This window comes from Artibeus jamaicensis, unplaced genomic scaffold, assembly GCF_021234435.1.
Source record: "Artibeus jamaicensis isolate MK-2021 breed Jamaican fruit bat unplaced genomic scaffold, CSHL_Jam_final contig_548, whole genome shotgun sequence".
NCBI classification, from domain to species: Eukaryota; Metazoa; Chordata; class Mammalia; order Chiroptera; family Phyllostomidae; genus Artibeus; species Artibeus jamaicensis.
The window spans coordinates 21,603,296-21,623,945 of NW_026521883.1; the positions used below are offsets into that span (position 1 = coordinate 21,603,296).

General features: G+C 34.8%; 1 protein-coding gene across 1 annotated transcript in view; it reads left to right on the forward strand.

The window, feature by feature from the left end:
* The window catches only part of FAM227B (family with sequence similarity 227 member B), a 217,028-nt gene that overhangs the window by 50,461 nt on the left and 145,917 nt on the right, over positions 1 to 20,650 (forward strand). Inside the window, exon 10 of the mRNA XM_053670138.1 lies at positions 2,345 to 2,482. Within this exon, the coding sequence (XP_053526113.1) occupies positions 2,345 to 2,482 (138 nt within the window). The remainder of the gene's footprint in view (positions 1 to 2,344; positions 2,483 to 20,650) is intronic.

A 20,650-nucleotide genomic window follows, 5' to 3' on the forward strand; every position in this document is an offset into this window, starting at 1 on the left:
TTTTGGATTTTGCTTTCTCTGGTTCAGAAAAAAATGGTAGTTCTTTGTCTTACAAAACATGTCAAATGGATGCCTATGTTTTTAAGTAATAATGATTTTCTTTTGAAAATTTAATAATACCAAAATTAATCAGTTATTAACTTTAAAAGTCCAGTAATTTTATAGGCAGTGAAATTATTACAGAAAACTGAATTTCTACAGAATTAAATCATGCCATATACACTTTCTATTTTGAAAATAAATATTTTAAGCTGCTTTTGGAAATAAATTTATAACTAATACTATTGTGTAAATTCTAGAGCTAATTGAGTTTCTCATAAAACATATAATCATTAATCAAAGAAACTTGTTTTTTAAATCTTGATGTCCTTGTAGGTATAAGTGGTAGGATTGAAAAGTTAAAGGTAAGTAAAATTCTATTCTAGAGTATTTAGCCGGACAGTTAGGTACTTGGACTTAAAACTAGGGTAGTTACAAATTCCGAGAATGGCTTTTACAACATTTTTTCCTAAGACTTTTATACTATTAAGGACTACCAGAAGCTATTGACAATTTTCTTTCTTTTTAAAAAGATTTTATTTGTTTATTTATTTTTTTTTGAGAGATGGGAAAGAAGGATGAAAGAGCGGGAGAGAAATATTAATATGAGACAAAAACATCAATCAGTTACCTCTCAAACGCACCCCAAACCCACAAGCCAGGCATGTACCCTGATAGGAATTGAACCACTGACCTTTTGCTTTGTGGGATGATGCCCAACCAACTGAGCCATACCGGTCAGGGCTATTGACAATTTTTAAGAAGTGTTTCTTATAAATCTTTTGGTTCAAATATTGATTGATTTTTAAAACTATTTTTGTCTATTCAATATATTTATGAATATATTGATGTATACTGATAATATTAGCTCATAGTTCCCATTTACTAGGTGTTTTAACATATCTCAATAACCCTCAGAACAACAGTATGTAGTACACAAAGAAATCTATATTTGTTAGTATTGTTGCTCAGGATGCAAATGTTTAGTGTGGTTAAATGCATTATTCAACATTATACAGCTTTTGGAACAAAAGTAGAACTTTTTAAGTGAAATATATTTTATTATTTGGGGGGTACTGTAATAATATATATAAAGGAAAGGTATATATATACATCAACAAAATGGACAGGTAACCAATCTTATGTGAAAACACAATTTGCCAATGTTACCTTGGACATTGTTTGATCTCCAAAATATATAAAGAACTCACATGACTCCACACCAGGAAGGCAAAACAAAACAAAACAAAACAAAAAAACCCTTAATTTAAAAATGGGTAAGAGACCTGAACAGAAACTTCTCTAAGGAGGACATGCAGTGGGCTCATAGACACATGAAAAAATGTTCAACCTCACTAGCCATTACACAGATGCAAATTAAAACCACAATGAGCTATCACCTCATACTGGTCAGAAAAGGCATTGTTAATAAATCAACAGTGAGTGCTGGCAAGGATGTGGAGAAAAGGGAACCCTAGTATACTGTCGGTGGGAATGCACAGTGGTGCAGCCACTGTGGAAAACAGTATGGAATTTCCTGAAAAAGCTAAAGGTGGAACTACCTTTGATCCAGCAATCCTACTACTGGAATTATACCCTAAGAATCCTGAATCACCAATGCAAAAGAACCTATGCACCCCAATGTTCAGAGCAGCATTATTTACAATAGCCAAGTGCTGGAAACAGCCTAAGTGCCCATCAGTAAATGAGTGGATCAAAAAGCAGTGGTACATTTACACAATGTAAATACTATGCAGCAAAAAGGAAGAAAGAACTCCTACCTTTTGTGAAAGCATAGATGGAACTGGAGAGCATTATGCTAAATGAAATAAGCCAGGCAGCGAAAGACAAATACCATACGATCTCACCTATAAGTGGAACCTAAACAACAAAACAAATGAGCAACACAGAACCAGAGACTTGGAAATAAAGAACAATTCACAGTGACCAGGGGGGAAGGGGAAGGAGGATAATCAGAGAGAATGAAGGGGAAAGGGTAAGCAAAGGAACACAAATAGAGAACTCATGGGCATGGACAATGGTGGGGTTGACTGTGGGAGTGGTAGGGTGGTGTAAGAGTGAGCAGTGGGGAAAAAGGCTGGACAACTGTAACTGCGCAACAATAAATTTTAAAAAGATTAACATTTCTGTGCAGATATTGTCATTAGAAACCTGAGACTAACAATTCTCACAAGACTATTGTGAGAATAAAATACATAATACTCATAAAAATGCTTTAAAAAATTAAAAAGATATTTTCAAAATTCTAGTTTCTTTGGCTAAGTGTCCTTTTTTTTATTAACAGGTTTGAAACCACGAAAAGGATTTTGGACCCACTGGAAACTGAAAGAACTGCCTGCAACAACTCTACATGGTACCAAAAGAGCACCTTTAATCTCTGTAGAGGAGAGGATGGCAAGAAGTCAAGAACGTGTATCTAACTGTAAGTAAATGTATCATGAATTAACGAATGAAACATAAAATCAAGTGTGCTGGGTCATTTGTCAGAATTTTCATTATAATAATTTATCCTTTGGTGAGGATCTTCAAATAACATTTCATTGGTTCATTGGTTTTATAGTAGTTCGCATATTGCTTTACAGTTTAGTTTTTTCATTATAAAAGTTATATATTCTCATGCCATCCATTTTATTATTATATTGATTTTTAGAAAATTTTCAGTTGCACTATATATATTCTTGCTTTTCAGCAATATTGCAAACTGGTTAATAACGTCTTTTGCCAATAGATAACTTTAAATTTTTTGCTGTAAATTTAAATTGTTTCCTTTAAAGTTTCAATTTCATGGGGTGTTTATCAAGACTTACCTAGTATCATGAAAATATCTACTTTCTTCCTCTAGTACTTTTTATTTCCATGTTTTATTGAACATTTGATCTACTTGGAATTTATTTTGTTATAAGGAAAGTAGTTGTATTCCAGTATTTTGTTTTTTCCAATTGCCCATTTATTAGCAGTCCACTTATGGGCTACTTGAAATATCAATTCACTTGGATATATTTTTTTATTCTCTCTTGTTCCTTGAACTACATGCCAAACTCCTGCACCAGACTTCTCAGTTACTCTAGATTAATAAGCACTTACAGCAAATTAATTCCTCTCTTGTTTATACCATATTTCTAATACAAAACACAATTCTGGTGCTCAGGCCTCCTGACTCATTGAATCAGAACCTCTTGCTCAGGACTTTTTAAAGCTACCCAGATGATTTCAGTGTGCAGGGGAGGGAAACCACTAGTACCTTCCCAACCTCCTCCTTGATGTGGGTCAGAGGATTGGATGTACTGACCTGCTCAACCTACTCTTCTTCCATTAATTTCTGTTTCTAAAATTAATTAATTACTGCTCTTTGGATTTGTGCTATGATTTTCCACACTCCTATCCCCAGAGATATCCTGATTTCTTTTAGTCTTCATGTGAAATTTCTTGTTTGCTATTGCTGTGGGTTTCTCTAGAATTTTGAATGGAGAGGTACTTTGTATCTTGACCCGTCTTGCATATCTGTGTTTACTCCCCACCCTCACATGTGAATACATCTCTCACCCTTAACATAAAATTAAGGGTTTGGAGAGAGCTCTTTATTTTGTTAAAATTTTAATTTATAGAAAGTGATAAGAGTAGCATAAGGAACTCCCGTATATCCCCCATCCACCAGCTTTTTAAATTTTACCCTATTTATCTTACCATTATCTGTCTCTTCATTTTTCATATAGCATTTAAACCTATGAATTTCTCTGGGTACCATTTTAACTGCATTCTACAAATTTAAATATGTTGTATTTTCACTATCATTCTGTTCAAAATGTATTCTAATTTCCAGCAAAAATTCTATTTTGACCCATGGGTTATTGTTTAATTTCTAAATATTTGGGGATGTTCTAGATATCTTATAGTTACTGATTTCTAATTTTAAAAAATACAATATGAAAATATATTCTATATGATCTTTTACAATGTATTGAGACTTGCTTTATGCCATGGTGCATGGTCTCTGTGGGTGAATGTTTTATGTGGACTTTGGAAGAAGAATGTACATTCTGCAGTTGTTTTATAAATCTTAATTAGATCAAGGTGCTTTATAGTATTATTCAGATCTTCTGTATCAAGGGTCAAAAAACTATATTCTATGAAACAAATCAGGCTTGTAGCCTGTTTTTATATGTCCTGAGAATGAGTTTTAAATTTTTAAGAGTTGGGAAGGAAGGAAGGAAGGAAGGAAGGACCACAGAGACCACATGTGACCCACAAAGCCTAAAACATTGATTCTCTAGCCCTTAATTGAAAAAAGATAGCTAATTCTGGTTTTATTTTCTTACTAATATTTTAATTAGTAGTTCTATTGATTACTAGAGAGGGGATATTAAAAATCTCCAACTCTAATTGTGAAATTATATATTTCTCCTTTTTAATTTTTTAAAATATATTTTATTGATTATGCCATTACAGTTGTTCTATTTCCCCCCTTCATTCCCCTCCACCCTGCACACCCCTCCCCCACCATTCCGTCCCTTTAGTTTATGACCACGTGTCTCAAGTTCTTTACATTCTATATTTCTCATACTATTCTTGCCCTCCCCCCTATAGATTTTCTACCTACCATCTATGCTACTTATTTTCTGTACCTTCTCCCCCCTTCTCCTTCTCCCACTCCCCTGTTGCTAACCCTCCATGTGATCTTCATTTCTATGGTTTTGCTCCTGATCTAGCTGTCCTCTTAGTTTGCTTTTGTTTTAGGTGTGGTTCTTAATAACTGTGAGTTTGCTGTCCTTTCACTGTTCATCTTTTTTATCTTTTTCTTAGGTAAGTCCCTTTAACATTTCATATAATAAGGGCTTGGTGATGATGAACTCCTTGAATTTGATCTTATCTGAGAAGCACTTTATCTGTCCTTCCATTCTAAATGAAAGCTTTGCTAGATAGATCAATCTTGGATGTAGGTCTTTGGATTTCATGACTTGGAATACCTCTTTCCAGCCCCTTCTTGCCTGTAAGGTCTCTTTTGAGAAATCCACTGACAGTCTGATGGGAACTCCTTTGTAGGTGACTGTCTCCTTATCTCTTGGTGCTTCTAGAATTCTCTCCTTCATTTTAATCTTGGCTAATATAATGATGATGTGCCTCGGTGTGTTCCTTCTTGGGTCCAACTTCTTTGGGACTCTCTGAGCTTCCTGGATTCCCTGGAAGTCTATTTCCTTTGCCAGACTGGGGAAATTCTCCTTTATTATTTGTTCAAATAAGTTTTCCGCTCATGGCTGTTCCTCTTCCCCTTCTGGTACCCCTATAATTCGGATGTTGAAACGTACTAAAATCAACCAGTTCTGTGAGCATCCTGATCACCAGTGTTTTGAACTGTGCATCTGAAAGTTTAGCTATTTCTTCATCACTTAGATTTATGGGCTCTGGGGCTCTGAGTTGTTCTTGAGCCATGTTTTGCTCTGTCGGTGCCTGTTATGCATGAGGAGCAGAGCCTTAGTTGTTCACCAGGGCGGGCCACCCAGGTCCCTGGTTAGTAATGCTGTATGTGGGGGCAGGGTCAGAGAGGTGCAATGGAAATCCCCTCTGCCGCTTTCTGCCACTGGGGCCTGCACAGTCTGTCTCACTGCTCACTCCTTCACTGGTTTATCTGCATGCAAATGTGTGACCATGGTCAGCCCTCAGGGAGTCCACCACCTTGTGCACTCAGTGGGTCCACCCACTACTCCACACCTGGGATCTGTCTGCTTGCCTGGGTCGCATGCCCAGGTCAGTCCAGTGGATCTTTCCTGACTGACCCCCTCTGCTGCTGGCTTCGCCCCTCTTACCGGTTTGGCTGAAGGGTTCGTTGTTGTCAAACTTCTGTATAGTTCAATTTTCTGTGGTTTGACTGCGTTTTTGTTGTTAAAACTTTATTATTTTTAAACTTGGTTGTGTGAGAAGGTACAGTGCTTCCACCTACGCCTCCATCTTGGCGGAAGTCTGTATTTCTCCTCTTAATTTTGTTGATTTTTGCTTTATTTTTAAGTTATTTGGGCACATACTCAATATTATTATGTTTCTCTTTAATCATTATGAAATGTTCCTTCACATCTATGGTTATCCTTGTTTTGAGTTCTGTCTTGTTTGACATAGTATAACCACTTCAGCTTTCTCATACTTGTAGTTTGCATGGTGTATATTTTCTCATTATTTTACTTACAGCCTATTGGTGTTTTCATGTATAAAGTATATTTCTTGCAAATACACTTTTTATTTAGTCAGGCAATTTCTTCCTTTTAATTGGAGTGCTATTTCATTTACATTTAATATTACTATCGCTTTTTTCCACCATATTCCTTTTTTTCCCAGCCTTTTCTCACCTGATTTGTTCTTTCATTTCCCCTTTCCTGTCTTTTTTTGGTTAATTAAATATTCTTAATATTCCACTTTACTTAGTTGCCTATATTCTATTCTTTAGGTGCCTGTACCTGTTTGTCAGTTTTGAGGTTGCTTTTTTTTAAAAATTTTTTTATTGATTATGCTGTTACAGTTGTTCTATTCCCCCTTTCATTCCCCTCCACCCTACCCCCCATCCCCACCATTACCCCCCCTTTAGTTTATGACCATGTGTCTCAAGTTCTTTAGGTTCTATATTTCCCATGCTATTCTTGCCCCCCCCCCATCTATTTTCTATCTACTGTCTATGCTACTTATTTTCTGTACCTTCTCCCCCCATCTCCTCCTCCCACTCCCCTGTTGCTAACCCTCCTTAAGATCTTCATTTCTATGTTTCCACTCCTGATCTAGCTGTCCTTTTAGTTTGCTTTCGTTTTAGGTGTGGTTGTTAATAACTGTGAGTTTGTTGTCCTTTCACTGTTCATGTTTCTTTAACTTCTTTTTCTTAGATAAGTCCCTTTAACATTTCATATAATTAGGGCTTGGTGATGATGAACTCCTTGAATTTGATCTTATCCGAGAAGCACCTTAATGATTACAAAATGCATCCTTAGATTATCAAAATACTACTTAAAGTTGATATTGTCCAACTTCACTAAAAATGTAGGAACTTATAGCAGCATAATACATGAACTTCCTCTTGGTCCTTTGTGCAGTTATCATGGATATTAGAAGATCTACATGAAGAATAGCCTCACATTATATAGTGTTATATTTCTTCAAAGAACTGCATGGTTTATTTCAGCTTTTTAAAGGTTTAACTGATGTACAATAAACCACATATATTTAAAATGTAAAATTTTATAAGTTGTCATATGTATGAACCATAAAACTATTACAACTTTCAAGATAGGAAACATATCCACTATCTTCAAAAGCTCTACATGCTTGTTTCCTGGCACTTAGTTGCCAGGAAATCAATCACTCATGTGATTTTTGTCACTACACGTTATTTGCATTTTGTAGAATTTTATGTAAATGGAACCATAGAGTATATAGTATATTTTGTCTGGCATTTTTCTCTCCACTCCACATAATTATTTTGAGATTCACTGGTGTTCTGTGCATTAATAATGGTTTGTTCCCCTGTATTGTTGAGTAAGTATTCTATAGTCAATAGTAAGGACATATAATTTGTTTACTCATTCACCTGCTAGTGGACATTTGCATTTTTTCGAGTATTTAGTTATTATAAATAAAGTTCCTGTGAACATCATTTCTCTTTGGTAAACATCTGCTAGTGGAATGGCTAAGTAGTGGAGAGGAGTATGTGCAGCATTTTAAGAAAGTTTCTGAATTGTATAGTTACTCCACGTCCTCACTAAATACTTAGTGTGTTCTTTTTAATCAACATTCTTGTGGGTTATGTACCAGTGTTAAGTTAGATTTTGTTTTAATTTTCTTAATGACTAATGATGAGCATCTTTTTATGTGCTCATTTATGTATAACTTCTTTGCTGAAGTCTGTTTAAGTCTTTTGGCTATTTTATTTGGGCTGTTTGTCTCATTAAATTGTTACAAGAGTTCTTTACATATTATAGACACAAATTCTTTATTAAATATATTTTATTGATTATGCCATTACAGTTCTATTCCCCCCTTCATTCCCCTCCACCCTGCACACCCCTCCCCCACCATCCCCCCTTTAGTTTATGACCACATGTCTCAAGTTCTTTAGATTCTATATTTCCTAAGAAAAAGAAGATAAAAAAATGAACAGTGAAAGGACAGCAAACTCAGTTACTAAGAACCACACCTAAAACAAAAACAAACTAAGAGGACAGTTAGATCAGGAGCAAAACCATAGAAATGAAGGTCACATGGAGGGTTAGCAACAGGGGAGTGGGAGAAGGAGAAGGGGGGAGAAGGTACAGAAAATAAGTAGCATAGATGGTAGGTAGACACAAATTCTTTTATATATATATATAAAACAAATATTTTCTGCCAGTCTGTGGCTTGCGTTTTCTTTTTATATTGGTGTCTTGAGGAGTAGAAGTTTATAATTGACAAAATCCAGTTATTAACTTTGTTCTAACATAGTCTGTGACTTTTTGTGTCCTCTTAAGGATTTTTTGTGAAACAATTTCACCAAGATTATCTCCTATATTTTCTTCTACAGATTTTATAGTATATAATTATATATCTTATAGTTGTAGCTCTTACATTTAGGTCTCTAATTCATTTTGAGTAATTTTTACAAATTATGAGAATTAAACAATGAGGGTCATTTCTTTGCACATTGTTCCAGGACCATTTGTTGAAAAGATTATCTGTTTCCCATTGAATTGTCTTAGAACCTTCGTCAGAAAATCAGTTGACCACACACGTGTGCTGGTCTGTGTGTGTACTCTGTAGTCAGCTCTACTGATGCTGATGGCAAACTCCCTGGTAACTGCAGTTTTATAATATATCTATTTTTTCAGGTAGTATAAGTCCTCCAACTTTGTTCTCATTTAAAAGATGATATTTGGCTAATCTAGATTACTTTTATTTATGAATACATTTTAAAATCTGTGTTGGTTTTTAAAGTATATATACTCTGTAATTTAGATTGGAATTATGTTTAATCCATAGATCATTTCAGGGAGCATTGACACCTTAACAATGTTGACTTTTCCAGTCCATGAAGATAAAATATCTCTATATTTATTAAAGATTCCCTCATTTATTTCAGCAGTGTTTTCTAGTTTTTACTGTACATGTTGTACATATTTTCCAAGTGATATTGTATATGGTATTTATTCAATTTCTGACTTTTTACTGCTAGTTTATAGAGAACACTATAGAAAAATATTTTGTATTGAACTTATATTTGTAATCTTACTAAATTTGCTTGTTGGTTCTAATAGCCTTTTAAAATTTCTTAGGGTTTTCTGCATGGACAATTATGTCATCTGACAATAAAGAACATTTTAGTTCTTTATTTCCAGCCTATATGTATGCCTTTTATATATTTTACTTGCCTATGGCTAAGGTTTCTAAGAAATGTTGACTAAAACTGGTGAGAGTAAGATCCTTGATCTTAGAAGGAAATGGTTCATTATTTATACCTAAATAGATTTTGGCTGTGGGTTATTATAGATGTCTTTGATCAGGTAACTTCATCCTCTTCCTAGTTTGCCATGAGGTTTTGTTTCTATTTTTTTACATAATAGATGTAGGACTTTTACAAATGCTTTTTAAACATCTATTTACACAAACATACTGGTTTTCTTTTTTCATCTTTTAATATAGTTAATTGCACTGGTTTTCAAATATTAACCCACCCTTGCCTTCCCTTCTGGCCATCACATTAACCTTTCATGTCCTACTGGATTCTGTTTGTTAAATTTTTTTTTTCTTTCCTGTACTACCCTACCTCGTTTTAGTAATAAGTTCATTGCTTCCCCTACTTCTCTTTTCTAAAAAAAAGTTAGTATAAAATTGGTATTTATTCTTTCTTAACTGTTTGGTAGAATTCATGAGGGTCTAAATTTTTTTTTCTGTAGGAAGGTTTATGACTAAAAATTTCATTTTTCTAATAGACACAGTACTATTCGAAAGATCAGTTCCTTTTTCAGTGATCCTCGTAGTTTGTTGTGAATACTTATTTTATTCCTTTAAATATTTTTGAGGTTTTTTTTCCCGGGATGCAATCCAGTTACTTAGAAATATTTTGATCTGTTTAAGGCTAGTTTTTAAGTTTCATTATATAGAACCAGAGAAGTCTCTTTTTTCCCCTAGGCCTACCTTCCTTCTCCCCTACAGAGGCAATGCCCTTCTTAGTATTCCAGCCCATGCTCTGTGTACAGGAGCTTTCCCATCTGGCTGCCTGGAACTGGAGCTTTGTGTAAACCCAGGCATCGTTCCGCCCTCTCCTTCCTGCAGTTCTTTTCCAACCTCAGGCAAAGATTCAAGGATAAGGCTCTGAAGATCTCCAGAATGCTTCTTGTTTTCACCTGTTCCCTCTATTTTATGCTGACCTATGAAGTTTAGCTTGCCTTGGCCTTCCTGATGCTAAATTTTATTTTCTCAACTCCATTAGAACACTGGGTTCTGATTGGATTCCCACTACTGGCTTGCACTAGGCCTGAAAATTTTTCTTTAGAGACGAAAAATGAGACAATTGAAAGGCTGCCTCACTTATTGCTCTTCTCTTTGGGATTACTTTTCTGTGTTGCCTGCTGTCCAACACATAAAAACTATTGTTTCATATTTTTTGTCTAATTTTTAGTTGTTTAAGAAAGAAAAGTAAAGCTAGTTTCTATTATTCCATCATAGCTAGAAGTGGAAGGGATTGTATGTATTTTTACAAAAGCAATAGAAGACTTGAAATAGTCTCCTGTAATTTACTCACATATTTACTATTCCTGGCTCTTCATTCCTTGCTATAAATTTGAATTTCTGTCTGCTGCCATTTCCCTACAGCCTGAAAAACGGCCTTTTGACAGTTTTCATAGTTCAGTTCTGCTAACAATGTTATTTTCTCAAGTTTATTTGTCTAAAAATAATGTTCACTTTGCCTTATTTTTGAAGGGTATTTCTGCTGGATATAGAATTCTGGGCTCATTTTTCTTTTGCCTTTCAGCAAGATATTATTGTATTGTGTTCTGGTTTATATTATTTCTAGCGAGAAGTCAGACACTATTATTATTCTTCATTGTGTCTAGGGTCAGAAACTTTTTCTATAAAGCGTAAAATAGTTAATATCTTAGGTTTTGTTAGATACATTTGGCCTATGTCACCTAATTTTTTTACAACTCTTTAAAAATATAAAAAACATTCTTAGTTTGCAAGGTACATGGAAAATAGATCTTAGCTAGATTGGCCCTGTAGGCTACAGTTTGCTGATTCCCACAAGATGTAATCTGCCTTTTTTTCCCTCTAGCTACTATAAGATTTTTCTCTTTATTTTTTATATTTAGCAATTTGTCCATGATGTGCTGATGGACTTTTCTTTGTGTTCATTCTCCTTGGGGTCTCTTAAACTTCTAGTTTGATGTTTTCCACCAAATTTGGGAATTTTTTTGCAATTCTTTTTTCAAATAAATTCTGTTCAATTTCTCTGTGGGACTCTAGTTTATATGTATTTTATTGCTTAATATTGTCCATAACTCACTGGGATTTTGTTATTTTTTTCAACCTTTTTTTACTCTGTGTTCTATAGATTACATAGCTTCTATTCATATCATTTTAAATTCAGTCATTTTTTTCTTCCGTGGTCTACAATCTACTCTTACCCAATAAATGAACACTTTATTTCATTTATTGAAATAAATATAATAAACATTATACCTTCCAGTTAAGAATTTTTATTTTGGTTATTTTTTATAGTTTCTATTTATCCTGATATTCTCTTCCTCCATTATGATCATATTTTCCTTTAAGTACTCAAAGATGATGTTTCAGTTAAGTCCTAAAACATAAGTTTTAGCTGCTTTAAATTCCTCGTGTGGACTTGGATCCTAAAGAGAAGAGCAGCAAGTGAGGGAGCCTTTCAATTGTCTCATTTTTCGTCTCTAAAGAAGAATTCCAACATTTGGATAACTTTGGGATGGATTTCTATCACCTATTCTTTTTTTACTATGAATCACAATTTCTGGTTTCTTTTCAAGTATAGTAATTCCCTATATATTCAGGGAATTTTGAATGATACTTTGAGGAGATTCTGGATTCTGTTACATTCCATTGAACAATGTTAATTTTTGTTCAAGTGGGCAATTTCTTCACCTGGACTCAAAGTCCAAATGCTATGTCTTCTGTGGTTGGCGGTCAGACACTGGAATCTCCACTTAGTACTTTTAGCCATCCAGCTACTCCCTTCCACATTTCCACCCTAAACTTCTTCCCCATGCATGAGGGATTCAGACAACAGCCACAGGTTGGAATAGAACTTGCAATATGCAGATTTGTAGCTGCCCTCTCTGCAGCCCTTTTCTTACCATGATTTCTAACACTCCCTCACTTTTTTGGTCCACTGGCAATCTCAAACCAATAATATTTCTACTTGACTCTTCAAACTAATAATATTTCTACTTTCTCTTTGAATTCTGTCCACCTATTTGCCACAGCCAAGGAGTAAGAGTGCCATCAGCCAAAAAGCTGCAGCTGCATGAACACAAATCGCACAGTTTGGCTCCCTCTTCCAAGGCTCAACTCCCTTCCAGTTTCTGCCTGCTTTTGGAATTCCTTGGTATTTTCAATTTTTAAAAAATATTTTCAAAATTTATAATTTTTATCTGTGGCAAAGTCAGGCTGATATAAATTAAATATTTTACTCAAATATTGTTCTTATTTTTCAATTTAAATATCAAATTCTGAAATCACTTTTCCCCATAAAACTAGAGGTATTGCTTCCTTATCTTCTACTATTTAGTCTAATAAAAAAAAGTCTAAAGCCAGACTATTTTTCATCCTTTATAGTTAATTTTTAGAATTCTGCTTTTACTTTTGCTTTTTTGTTTAGATGTTTCCAAGATTTTTAATTGGCATTTCAAATTGAAAAATGTCACCGAAACATATGGTGATATCAATATCAATTTTTATAAGGTTTTGCCAATGCCAAAATTTAGTTAGAATTCTTGGATTTCCCTCAGCTCTATTGACAGACCAAGTCAAGGTCTTAGCCAAATATTTCAAGTGAGACATAGAAACTTGCATGGCCAGACTGAAGAGCAGGGGAAAGTACCAGTGTCACAGATATTTAATCAACAAGTTTTATTCCAGCTTTGAAAGGTATCCCTTACACTGAGGAAATAAAATCTCTAGAGAAAGGCTTCTTACCCTGTTTTCCGATTGTTTTCATATGGTAGACTATGACAGACTAAATGTCTTCTGCTGCAGCATAAAAACTGAACATATATAGGGATCAATTAAATAAATAAGTAAAAGATCACTACAAGCTACTCGTTTGCTAAATGTTGCATCAACCAAGAAGAGTTTTCTAGTAAGGAGCAAAAGCTGAAAGGGCCCTGGGAGTTAGGCTAAAAACAAAACATTGAGTCCCTGGGAAAGACCACAGTTTTCTGCACTACATTTTAGCCCTGTCAGGGGCTGACCATTCTACCAGGTGCTCCTGGACTCTAGAGGCAAAATTGACCTTGAGTAAAGGGCTTCTCAGTGGATTCCTAACATTTCAGTGCAGCTTTTGCTTTTTCAAGTACGCTTCTGCCAGGGGGGATGGGCATCTCTCCATACCGCCTCCCTTCATATGGTAAAGTATATTTAGTATCAAAGACCTTAAAATTTTGGCTGTATTTCACAGGTTTCAGATATAATATCAATTTTTATATTTATCTTTTGGTGCTGATGCATATTTTCTATTTATACTTTACAGTTTTTTTTTTTTAATGAGAGCCAGGAGAAAGATTAAAGTGGCTATGTCCTTTTAGGTTGTTTTTTATTATTATATTTTATTCAAACATGCAGGGAAGTATTGAGAATATTTTCCACATGCAATAAATATTTTCAGTTTTCGATACTTTCTTTTCAAGTCTTATATTTACAGATCTTTTGTACCATTCCCAGGTCTGTCCCACTCTCCCCTGAGGTAATGACTGGAGTTCTGTTTTGTCTTGTAACATATAATACCGTTCTTTTTTCTATAACATATGATATTGTTTTTATGTTCTCTACGTAAATAGCATGATGTGATTTTATATTTTAATATTTAACTATACTCAACGTTCAATAGTGACAAATACTCAGATGTTGCCCATTATTTTTGAGTACCAGGGGAGCATAGCCGAGTTGCTCCATAGTTTGTACAGACAGTAGAAAAAGTTTTTCTTTTGCAGGAAACACTACTTAGAAGCTTTTACCTCAGTTACGTTTGTCCCAAATTTTTCTCTTCTCCTTTTTGAATAATTTTTTTATTGTTGTTCAAGCACAGTGGTCTCCATTTCCCCCCCACTACTTTGCCTGCCCCACCCATCCCCGCCTCCCACCCTCAAACCCAGCCCCTTCGGCTTTGTACCTGTGTCCTTCAGAAGCTACTGTTATTTCAATATCCACTTTATGCAATCTAAATGAGGAATTTTTCTAAGTAGTAAAATACCATGCTTGAAAATGTAATACTATATGTATAATAAAATGACAATTTTCATTTGAAAAAACATAAAAATTATTTTGCTTCTAGTACCATTGATTTTTATATTAATGGAAAATCTTTATAAAATGTATCATTTTATTTACACATAAATATTTTCAAAATCTTTTTATGTTTGACTCTAAAACACGACTAGATTTTTCTATTTGTCGATGAGGTTCTCTAAGCCTGAGCATCAGGTCAGAGGTTTAATGAATATTTCTTTTCATATACTGCTCATAATAAAATTTTAATGATTTATCTTTAATGGGTAAATCTGGACTTGAAGCATATACTTGATAAGGTATGTTAAGTTAATAAAGCCTTATTAGTAATATTCCTACGTAGCAGTTTATCATTTATAAAATAAAACAACTAAAGCATAATATAATTTTGTAACTTGTCTAAGTTCACATAACTGGTAAGTGATGGGTATGAATTCTAAACTGGTAAATTCTGGCCTTAGAGTCTGAACTTTTAACCACTTCCTATATAGCCTCTCAGTTACTTAATTTTATAGGCATGTAAATACATTAAGGCTTATATTTTTCATCATAGGATAATAGTTGTAATTTATGAGAACTATCATAGCCTCAATCCTTCACTCATGACCAATATGAGTGAGTTTTTAATTCTTTTCTGAGATCAAATTTTAATGGGTGAGAAGAAAGGAGGAAAATTGTTAGTAGAAGTGCCAAAAAGGGACAAGACTTAGGGAAAACTCACTCACTTCTCAATTTTGTATATGGAGTACTCTAGAAATAGTGAGCAATGGTTTGGAGAATTAGAAAGCCTACCCTCTGGTCCAGAGGCCTACCCTCTGGTCCAGAGGTACAGAGACAGCAAAGCAGTGGAATTTCCAGTCCTGTTAAATAAATTGAGCCTCCACTGGGGAAGCCCAGGTTTGCTTCACAACATTGTTTCTGGTAGGGAACGAAAAGGGCAGGTATACCATTTCAAACAGGCAAAGATTGCTTAATAAGGTTTTTCTCCATAAAGTAAAATTTTCTGCAAACTTCTGCTTGTGTTGTGACTACTAGAAAATTTGTTTAAGGTAGAAGTCTGTTCAAACCCGTGTGTTTATTTGAGCTTTGAGTCTTATATTTCTCTAGTGCCCTAGCCTACTTATTTTTTAATTTTTGTATTGTATTTTTTCCATTACCATTTAGTCCCATTACCATTTACCCCCCTCCACACCTCAGTCACTACACTGTTGTCCATGTCCATGATTTCTTTTTCCTTTTTGTTCAACCCTTCCACCCCCTAACCTCCTCCACCTTAGCTGTCATCCTGTTCTACATCTATGAGTCTCTCTTTATTTTGCTTATTAGTTTAGTTTTTTTATTAGATTCTGTAAGTGAATTGCCACGTCCTCTTCCAACCATGTTGTCTGACAAGGTCCGGGCATGGAGGATTTGAGTTCAAGGAATTCATCTCCCCGGAGGAGAACATGACATCCAAAATGGGTTAACAATTGGCTGTTTTATTTTAATTATTTTACTCTTGCTACTGAATATAGACATTGAACTGTACTTACTTATTCCTGTGAAAATCACCCAAGAGGAAGGGACAGTTCAGGGGAAAATATTAGTATTCCCTATGAAACTGCCTGAAAGGATGGAAAAATCTCCACAGATTCCCCTCTCCCTTATACAGGGGAGTACGACAGCCAGGATAATATAATTGTTAACCATAAGGGAAAACATGTCAAGTTGTATAAATTACCCTGGTTTGAGCAACTTAAAGCGATCAGGACTGCCATGGTGTACCAGAAATAAGAAAAACAAGTTACATGTTTGTTTGGGTAATCAAAAGGTGGTGGAATTGTTATATTACAGGTTCATTGATTCGCCCAGTTCCAATGAAGTTGTACAAAATAATTTCTTGACCAGAGAAAAAAGTTTCCTCTAATGAAATAGTCCCTGAATGTTTAAAAGTTGTTGGAGTAACAGCCCCTCCTTTACCTTGAATAAGAATATATATCAATTAGACAGGCAAAGAAATAACAAAAGCTGGCTAGTTATTGCAAACTAAACATGTAGAAACAGTTACTAGAGAGTCAGTTTATAGTACACAGAGAAACATTTTAGACAGAACAGGATAGATAGCTAAATTAGACATCACAAAGGCCTTATAATAAATCCCTATTACCTCTATTCAATCTAGCGTATCCTTTTGCCCCATGACAAATTCTGAGAAATTTTAATATACAATTAAGACATTCAAATTCTGTACATACAGCTACTTCTAATTGTCTGATTAATGGCTTTCCTGGTCAAAATAATCTTTGTTTATTATAACTGGATCTATGGGAACTTCCATATTTTTCCTGGTTACCTTTGTATTGATTTTTTCTGCTTAACTGATCATGCTATACTGCAAATGTTATCACTACCTAAAATGAAAATATAAAAACCTACTTGTACTTGCAATAAATGGAACAGAGCTTCACTGTCCTTTGAGGCATGATGTCGTCTGTTACCCATCGCTGACGCCTTACCCACCTTCGGGATCTCTGGACCCTGCCAAGCCTGGACCCCGGCAGTGAATGAAATCATATGGTGTTTTTCTTTCTCTAACTGGCTTATTTCACTTAGCATAATGTTCTCTAGGTCCATCCATACTGTCACAAAGGGAAAATTTTCTTCTTTTTTTATGGCCAAGTACTATTTCACTGTTTAAATGCCCCATAGTTGTTTTATCCACTCATCTACTGATGGACACTTAGGCTCTGAGTTTTTATGTTAGTAGTCAGTGATTGCCTGTCTACAGAGTGGTTCAGAGATCCAGGCTATTCCATCTTCTGGGGTCAGCAGTTATAGAACCCCATAGTTTTTAAAGTAATTTGCATCAGGAGAAAAAAAGAGGAATAGGTGTATACTCTTAAAAGTCTTGGCTCAGAAGTTATCCACAACACTTAGAATCCAACAAGCAATAAGTGAGAACAAGCCATGGATGTGCCTAGACATGAAGAGGGCTGGCAAATAAAAACCAGCTGGGAAGCTGCTACATAGTGACAGCTCTATACAGTGGGAGAGGGAGGACACATTTTGGATGGCTAAGAGTCTGTGCTAAGACGTACATTAAAGAAGGTGCAGTAATCCTTGTGTATGAAGTGCATTTGCTACAGCTGATAATGACGTTTGAGCTGTCAGACAGAAATTATGGTGAATGTACATTTACCACTATGATCTTAACAGTTTTCAGTACTTAAAGACTCCCCTGATAAGTCAGTGGTGATGCTAACAAATATGAATTTTTAATGTGGTGTTAAAGAAGTGTGTCAACATTTAGAAAATCTGCATAACTCCCTGAACCAATATTTTCCAAATGACCAATGCATTGTATTAAAAATAATTATACACGGATTTTAGAAAGTGTGACCGCTGAGTGGATTTTAATGTGAGAGAGGACACAAAGCACAGTAATGTGGTTTCAAATTCCACATTGCTATGCACCATTAAGAAACTACAACTTCTCAAGCTTTGAAGTATAATAAAAAAATATTCGCAGTTATATGGAAAGGCTATTAAAATATACCTTTTTCTAACTACTGGTCTGTGTGATACTGGATTTTCTTTATATACTTCAATATATAGATATACTTCAAAAATCACATCCCAACAGAAGTAGGTACTGCAACTCACCTGCTTCCTGCTCTCATATGTAAGAGATTTTTTAAGTGGGAAGTGATGTTACTCCTCTCAAATCTTTTTTCTTGAAAATAGTACTTTAAAAATATGCTATTTATATTTACGTGAAATGGATTTATTACTGATATTTTTAATGAACTAATAAATGCTTAAGATTTATCAGTTTTAATTTCTAGTATATGAAATACTAATAGATACAAAAACATGTAAACAAAAGTTCTTTGGTGTCTTCAGTTATTGTTAAGACAGTTCAGTCTTTGAGGCTGAATAGTTTGAGAACCACGATCCTATAGGCAATTGCTGTGAATGGGCCCGGCCCGTGGTACTCGAGAACAGTTTCTATGTGGCTTATCTCCAAGCTGGACTCAGTCATCACTGTGAAGAATCCCTCACACATAAAACTCAGACAATTTATTTACTTAGGACATAGGTATGTTTGGATTTGGAGGGGTTTTTTTGTTTTTGTTTTTGTTTTTTTACAGATTCTAATGTTTCCTCGAGTCTGATATATTTTAACTTGTACATAAAAGACTTGAATGTCTGTAAGCATGTCATGTAAACCCCTTTAGCCTTATTTTTCCTCCCCCCACAATGAGGTGATTAGAATAGATTTTTTCTATAATTCTTTTTGTCTAACATTTTTTCCTATGACTTGTATCTGTAGGTGCTGAATAATCTTCCAAAGTGGTTGTTGACTGTTGCGGTGGTATGAGCAACAGGGACTGGTGGCTTAGATTTCTTGTTTTAGAGCTTTTACCCTCTATGGTTCTCTCCCTGTCTCTGCCTTTGTGAGTGTTGACACCTTGATCTGTGCACTGTAGGAATGCTGAGGCAGGTCAAGTGCAGACCCTGGGTAAACACGAGTATACTCTCATATACATGCAGGTGTGCGCATGTGGCTTTTCAGGAATAAAATGACTCATGCTCCATGTATACTGATGTCTCAGAATTGCTTCTTCTAACCCAAAACATATTTAAACCCTATTTTTTCTTCTTGACATTTGAGATGCTTACTTTCATCTGGGATTAACTTTTTCCAGAATTTTAAACTAAGAGAACTTTCCATTTTTGTTTTAATGAAGTAAACAGACAGCAAGTAGTTAAAATTTGCCTTCCAAACAAAATGGCATATCTCCCTTTTTAGGACTGGGATGTAAGCAGTTATTGAATGCAAGTATCTGGAATGACTCAGGATTTACAAGCCAGCTTCCCTTAACTAGTGTATTATTAGATTATTTACAAGACTAGGATTTTTTTAATGTTTTTTATTGTTATTCAAGTACAGTTGTCTCCATTTTCTCCCCACCACTCCCCCCCATCCCAGCCATCCCCACTGAAATAAGCCAGGCCGTGAAAGACTAGTTTTAATGCTCATTTCTCTTCTTATGGTACAACACCATATAACATTTTAAACTCAGATGAAGATATTTTAAAAAAATATTTCTATACCTCTCCCCTAATTTTGAAACCCAGTTTTCCTTTTTATCTGTACTGTAAGGTTAAAATATTAATGGACTCCATAGTTTTTTATAAACTATAGTTTAAACCACAAGCAAAGTTTAAAATCTTTATAATCAGTCAACATGTAGCTTTTAAGTATCTATGTGCAAATTACTGGACACAGTGCTGTGGGGAGATAAATATTTTTAAAAGATAGATAGTAGTTACTCCTACACAAGTTCAAGTTGATATTTAACAGAAGACATGTTCCAGAAATAAAGTGTTAGCCAGATGGATGAGCTAGTTAAACTTTAATTTATACTTCTGTCATTTTGCTACCACTTCACTGTTACCAATGCTTAGAGACAATGAAAAATTAATCCTTAAAACTTGGCAATAAGGTAGCACTCTGAAAATTAAGCCAGTAAAAATTCAGCATTGTGCTTTTTATTATGCATCATTGGAAAAAAAACAAGAAATTTGCATGACTAAAGAGTGAGAAAACTCCCAAGACACTATATTTCTCCCAAAAGATATAAATTCCTAATGTGGTAGTAATTTAAAAGTTGTATTGTTATATTGTTATTGGTTGTACTTTACACTGTATGGAGAAAGACTATATACACATGAGGGGCAGACAACATGTGGCATGTGATAGAGGTGGCCCAAAGCAACAGAAACTGTCAGTGTTGCTACAGGACTCTCCAGATTTGATCTTTGTGAACTTGGTTTCGTGATAATTTGATAATATATCTTTTAAAACTATTCGACCTCTCTTCACTTTGATGCAATGCTTGCCAAGCAATTTTCTAATTACTAATTTAGCTTCCAAGATAATTTTTGATGGTTTTCCATAGGGTGACCTGCATATGCTTGCCCCAGATATGTTGGTCACTGATTGGTAGCAGTGGCCAGAGGGGCTGGATAGCATAAAAAAGCAATGTGTTTTATTGTATTATAAAATGCATTAATATCCTCTATTGGGTGACATGGAAATGTCATGAGAAGTGAATAACAAGAA